Below are 7090 nucleotides of genomic sequence, written 5' to 3'. Positions count from 1 at the left end.
GATCTACACAAGATGATCTAGATATGTACTAAAGGAAGTTTGAGGAAATTCGATCGGAAGTAGGTGTAAAAATAGAAATACCGCATCAAAATTTTAATACGGACGTCTGCACCTGATAGCATTATATAATATAAATATATATATATATATATATATAATTTAAGAAGCCAGATAATTAACCTGTTATTTGCACCGATAACAGGAAGCCAGATAGAAGACGCACCGGCTATATGCCTGTTTCATAATAATTGACATGACAAGAAACACGAAAGTGTCCAACAAGGCAACAACCATGTGCTTTAAAAAAAAAAAAAGGCAACAACCGTGTGAGACACAAGCTGGAAGGCTGCCAAAACATATTTGATTAATCAGGGCTTTTTCTCTTCAACTGGATGTCTAGGCCACACCATAATACTTCTGCAAGAAAAGGCAAAATTCATACACCTTTTTTGGGTCTGGAAGAGTTTTGGAGACACTCTCCTTCAGCATACACTTTTCGAACCATGCAATTAGTTTGGGGCACTCTGCCTCTATGCTGAAGTTTCCGATGGTCTCATAGGTATAAAACCAGCAGTAAAATGTGACAAGATTGATGTCTACGAACCCGAAGCTCACTCCCCCAAAGTACGTCTTGTCCCCAAGTTCTCCCTCCAGCAGCTTAAGGATTTCAAGAAAAACCTTCTTGGCTGCTTCTTGTTCTTCTCCCTTTGTGGACCATATACTCTTCCCAGCTTCATATAACTGCAGTTCATCACTTTATATTAGCATATTACTTGATCTGGGAGAAAACAAAAATTAAAAATTACAATAAAAATGTAGCTACCAATAAAGTATAAACTCAGGGTACGTGAGATCTCATATTCCTGGGATTGATATCTCAACAAAGTTTATTACCTTTTTATCAATGTAATCAACCCAGAACCTGGCCTGAGCTCTCTCGTAAGGATCGGAGGGAAGCAAAGTAGGACCTTTGTCCTTCCAAGCCTCGTCGATATACTGGACGATGTTGACCGACTCACAGACCGGTTTGCCGTTGTGGATAAGAACTGGGACCTTCTTGTGGATCGGGTTCATCTCCAGAAGCAGTGAGGTTTTGTTGGGCAAGTCTTCCTCTCTGTACTCATACTCCACGCCCTTCTCCGCCAGAGCAACTCTGGGTCTCATGGCGAACATGCTCGACCAGAAGCCCAGAAGAACAACCTCCTCCGCCATTGACACTATCGCAAACTTGTTCTGCTTACCTTGCTTAATCAGCTTGGTTGCTAGTTTGTTTTTTTTTTTTTTTGTATATGAGCTTGGTTGCTAGTTAAACTAAAAGACTGAAGAAGAAAGAAAGGATCGGATTACAGTACTAGGCAAGTGAGTGCTGAGGCTGAGGCTAGCTTTCAAGGTTTTTATAACAAATGAAACGACTTTGGTCCAGATGCGATCTAGAAGGATTACTAGTTAATTAATCAATACAACATGAGCTTATAAATTAATCATGACCCATATATTATAGAAAGATCCAGACTGATTAAAGAATATAAATCAATAGCAAATTATATTTCGTGCTTTTGTTGTTGAATTCTTGTTTAAAATTATCTTGGTTATGGCCGGTTTCATTTGGTTCAGTGTGACATGTCTTCTCTTAATAAGTAGAGGTCGTGTGTTCGACTTACAACAGACTCATTGTATCATTTGAGAAAATGTCTACTGGCCCTAAATCTGAGGTTTTTTTTCCACTAATAAAATCATCATATTCTAAAATTCTCATTAACCCTCTATACTCTTAGAGTGCTATTCCCACTAGCAAAATTTTCAAATTTTTCCTTATTTTTATACCTATAATTCCCCTCCCTCAACTTATGTTTTCTCTCATCACCTATGTTGCACGGGCACTCCACACCCCTGGAGTGTCGGAGTGTTCGACACGCCGACACAACAAAATACGTGTTCGACACCCCACATGACGTGTTTGAAAAAATTGACTTTTCGGACACGTCTCGGACACGTTGACCGGCCCGACACGACATTGCAACACTCCACGTTAGCGTTTCAGACTTTAAAAAAAAAAAAAAAGTTTGGATAGATTATGGATATGATAATTATATTAGTTCATCTTTTTGTCTATTAAGTGCTACTGTGCTAGATATTGCTCTGTTTGAAAACAAACTACTGTTCAAGTTTGTTTTTCTTTAATGTTATGTTTTAGGTGCTAGAGGTATGTTGCTTTTAATGTTATTAGTTATGCACTTGACTTATTTCTTATGGTTATGAAATAGATTGAATTTAAAACTTTATTTGATAATGTAATGAACTTATTTCATATATTAGTATATTTTTTATTTATTAAAAATACATAAATATATAATTTTGTTTGCCGTGTCGGAAACTCAATTTTTGAGTTTTGTCCGTGTCCATGCAACTTAGCTCATCACCCATTTTCAGATCTGGATCCGCTCCTCTCTCTCTCTCTCATTTCTTTTCTTATCCATCACCACTACCACCTCTGGTTTTAGAACAAACCAACTCTGTTATTAATTTCTGTTTCAAAGGGTCTTGGAACCAATCCAAGTTGGAAGGCTCATCCCCAAGTCCCTGATTCCATGTATTATATTAATAGAAATATTTTGGATCTGGAGCAACATAACACATATAACCCAAGCTGCAGATTATAAAAAATAAAATAAAATAAAATAAAACTACGAAGAGCATTCTGTATGATATAAGAAGTATCCCCTCCTTTCAAAAAAAAAGAAGTATCCCCTAACCTAAGCACATATCAATAATGGATGTATGGAACAACTACTAGCAAGATACATGTGCAAGTCTATTTACAATAACATTTGTTTTACGGTAAACATGTTGAATTCTAATTGATTGAAAACAGTTACATAACTTAAACACTCATTCAGAACCCAACTAACCTCTGAAAAATCTCAGCAATACTAGCATGGCAGGGTTGCTTTCAATGTACGTATAATCAAGTTGGCAATACATCAATATGTATCAAGTTTGATGAATTTTCTAGTTCAAACTAGTAAGTTTACCTGTTACATCTCTAAATTCATTTATTTGAAATGTGTGATCTATTAATGATAGAAGCGAAGCATAATGAGCTAATTAAGAGGATGAGCAACCTTTCTATGCAATATATGCATATGAGGGTGAGCAACCCAACCTTTCTATTCAATATATGCATATGAGGATGAGCAACCTTTCTATTCAATGCATAGTGCATATATAAAGTTAAATTGTATACCATTGATAAAGTTGTCATCATTTTTTTTTATCGGTAAAAAATTTAAATGTTATAACTGGTTTTTTATAAATAAAACTCACAGCTTCCCACTTATTAAGAGAAGATTATGTTGCTAGACCAAATAATACTGGACGTCATAATTTTTAGTTCTATGAATTCATGCATATAATTACCATGGAAGAGAGAAACTGACCTTGGAGTGCGCCGTCTGTTCTTCTATTTTGTCGTTGTTGTTTCTCATTTTGTCGTCTTCTCTTCCATATATATATATATATATATATAGGGTTGGGTATTTTAGAAATATTATAATTATGTGAGGATATTTTTTAAAGCAAAAGTTGATTCCATAAGCTTGATTCTGATACCCAAGGAGAGAGATGGGTATCAAATTAGGTGGTCTATAAAAAATTGATTCCTGATAAACATGTGAGACCCACATCCATTTTAATACCTTGACAGGTTAGTAAACACCGGAATTCACCAATCCTAGAATCAATTCCGTCATTTTTAATTTCATTCCAGGTTAGTAAACATGCCCAAAAATTATACAATGACAAGTATTACAGGAATATGCTCTGAAATTAATAGCATTTGTTAATTAATTAATTGAATATGATTGCTTTTGTCAACAAATTAGGTACATTGTGGATATTTAAGCTTAATGGTTATGATAATCTAAGTACAGACAAAAGGTTACGTCGTCGGTCAATAAAAAATAATGCATTATTGAGTATGCAATGGAATATTTGGTAAGTGGTGTTCCCTTTGGTCATAGTTTATTGCAAGAGAACAGAGTGGAATGAAAACAAGAGTTCCTTTTGTTTTTTTCCCTTTGGCGGTTCCGTTGGGTAATATGTTTCCGCCCGTTAGTGTAAAACTGTAATAGGGCAGAAATAGATGGGTTATTAGCGGGCGGTTAACGGGCGGGTAGCGGGTTAAACTGTCAGGTTGACAGTGATGCATTGATGCATATACAGCATCAAAACGTTTTATGAAGCAGGCTTTCATGCTATGCAAGGGATTTTTAAGTTCAAACCTTGAGAATTAAGCATAGATGCAAAGGAGCTAGCTTCGCTCATCAAACCATGTTCCTCCTCCTTGCAAGTCAATGCCGGCCAACTTTTCATTCGTACTGGTTACCTGGTGGTTCTAATGCGTGTGTCATACTAACTATCACGAATTCACGATGAGTAGATTTGTTTTTTGAAACAATCAAAGAACTTTATAGATAAGAGACCTCTCTCTCAGTTGAGGTGATTACAGTCGTGCCGTATTACATCTTGAATGCAATCTGAAGGTCAAAAGTGGCTTGGAAACCCAAATTAACTAGCTGGTGGGATACTCTGTTACAGTTAGGATGATAGATAACTTCTTGAATGAGCCACTCGGAAAGTTAACGCAAATAAACGGATTTTCGTAAAATGGTATGTTACGGCACATATCTAATGTGTGTCGTAAAATGGTATTAATTACGGCACATACGTCATGTGTGTTGTGAGAATATTTATTCACGCCATACGTATCATTAACCAACAAAAAAGATACAGCCAAATGGCTACAAAAAAATAATAATTAATTAATTAATTACATCCCAAACCCTACCGAGTCCTTAAAATGGAACCACTTTTTTTATCCTCCAAACACCTAAAACGCCAATTGATATACGTTTCGATAAAACAATCCAGTAAACACGTTTACATTGAAAAGACCTAACTAAGACAAGGAATGAAGCAGGCTACCCCAACATAACCCAACTAGCCCAAAACAAAGTGGAAGGAACAAAGTGGAAGGAGAAGGAAAATGTGCTAGAGAACTAGGCCCAATCTAATGGGTTGTAAACGCAACCCACTAGGACATGGCCCAAGCCCTCTACCTATATCCTCCTCCTCCCAACCCGTCGTACCGGTTGGGCTTTCCTGGGGCAGCCCCAACCATCGTCAATTTGGTGGTCTTAAAACTCGACCATCATTATGATCCTCCATGTCGCCGCCCTTGAAACCACGATCAAGCCGCCAACGTCACCGTTGCCTCACTAAATCCAAGGTTTCAAAATTTCGAGTTCGCTCAAATAGAGCTGGAATGAAATGCTATAGAGTAAATTTGTAAATGACTAGTTAATACCCAAAGTACTTTTTTAAGTGTGGGATGTAATCTGAGAAAATTAGGGACATCAAACAAAATATGTGGTATCTAGTTGAGGAGGGAGTTCTCGAACAAGGACTGATTAAAAAAGAAATACTTGAAGAATGGTCCTCTTGGGGTGAGGTGCTAGGGAAGGGCAATCTATTCAGGGGGTCGGTGAGCCGTAGCCTGGTTGGTTAAGATGTTAACTAATAATTTTAAGGTTATGGGTTCAAACATCATTGACATATGTAGGGTATGTGAGTTATTTAATAAAAAGTTTTTTTTTTAAAAAAGGTCATGGTCAAGGTAAAATCCCTTCGAATGAAAGGTGGATTTGGTTGTGTTCGAAGTACAGTCTTCTTGAGGTGGGATTTGGTTGTGGCGGTGTGGCCGAAATGCAATCTCCTTGGGGTGGGTTAAGGGAAAAACATAATTGGTGAAATAGGTTAGACCAGTTCATCCGAACCAAGGTAAATATAAGTATTGTTGTCCACAAACTAACGTTTTGGATCCACATATACGAGACTTGCGGAGTTGCGGGTCAAGCACACTAGTGACACTACTATGAACATAAGTATACACTTCAACTCGGCTATTGATAACTTGAACGTGAGAGTGCTTTTTGCAGGTACGACCAAGGACTAAAATATCGGATATCGATGGTCCGGAAAATGAAAATTTCGAAGGAGATATCAGAAACTTTTTACAAAGATACACTAGTAACAAATCCTAACACAACAGGATTGGTTGAAACATGTGGGTTTTCCTACCTTGTCTAAGGTTCCAAACCCGCTCAAGGCATACTTTGCCTTTTTCAACGATTTTTGTATCTAATTTCTCAATTTGGGCCTTTGCTGGGCTGTTGTGATACTCCAATTTCTCAATCTAGGCCCATGTTGGGCTGTTGTTATACAAGAAAATGGACAAATCGCGATATATCGCGATATTATAATAGTTTGTGAATATAATATCGTTAATTGAGGAAAAAAAAATTTTCATCGATATTTGACGAAAATCTTGATTTTTCAGTCCTTGAGTACGACACACCCTTTTACTTCAAAAACTTGATTTTATCAAACACTATACCCAATTTCAAAGGCCAAAAGTCTATTATTAGATCACGGAAGCTTCATTTGCTTAGATCAGAAGAGACAAGTGGATAAATCTTCTATTAAATTTTTCCGTACCAACATTACGCAATTGTCCAGTACCATTTAGTCTTAGCGGCATAGTCTCCGCTCTCCCTTTCATAACTGTGAGGTCGTGAATTTGACTCACAAAAAACTCGTTGTAGCATACTAGCCAACCAACCATGTACCAACCGTACCAAACAGATTGGTATGCCAAGTAGTTGGTAACCGAGTTTTCGGTACAGTACTACCGTACCAAGTTTTAGAAGTCGGTTGGTACATGGTACAGATTTTCTCAAAATACAGTATACCATGTACCAACCGAGTTATATTAAAAAAAATAAAAATAATTAAACCTATTAATCTAAGCCGTTGATCTCTGTGGACTGTGGATCTATTCTCAGTAACTCACCTCTCACGCTCGCCTCTCTCGCCTCATCTCTCTGCTTCGCAGCACCACGCGGCTCCACCGCCTAGACTTCGCAACACCTCCTCGGCTCCGCCACCTCGCCTCTCTTGTCGTCAACGCAGCAGCACCTCGGCCACATCGACTCGGCAGCGCTAAGGGCAGCGCCTCGACTCTCCGACGAAG

The 7090-nt window shown here is 37.7% G+C and overlaps 1 protein-coding gene across 1 annotated transcript; it reads right to left on the bottom strand.

Moving 5' to 3' along the window:
• Positions 1-380: 380 nt before the first annotated feature.
• LOC101308061 (probable glutathione S-transferase parC-like) lies at positions 381-1368 on the bottom strand. Its single transcript, XM_004294171.1, has 2 exons — positions 895-1368; positions 381-741 (listed from the first exon to the last, which is right to left on the bottom strand). The coding sequence occupies exons 1-2, from the start codon at positions 1210-1212 to the stop codon at positions 397-399; spliced, it is 663 nt and encodes a 220-aa protein (XP_004294219.1). The 5' UTR covers positions 1213-1368; the 3' UTR covers positions 381-396.
• Between the last annotated feature and the right edge of the window lie 5722 nt (positions 1369-7090).

Source organism: Fragaria vesca, linkage group LG3, assembly GCF_000184155.1.
Source record: "Fragaria vesca subsp. vesca linkage group LG3, FraVesHawaii_1.0, whole genome shotgun sequence".
Classification (NCBI taxonomy): Eukaryota; Viridiplantae; Streptophyta; class Magnoliopsida; order Rosales; family Rosaceae; genus Fragaria; species Fragaria vesca.
The sequence above is the reverse complement of the archived record's forward strand: the minus strand, read 5'-3'. Positions and strand labels throughout refer to the sequence as shown.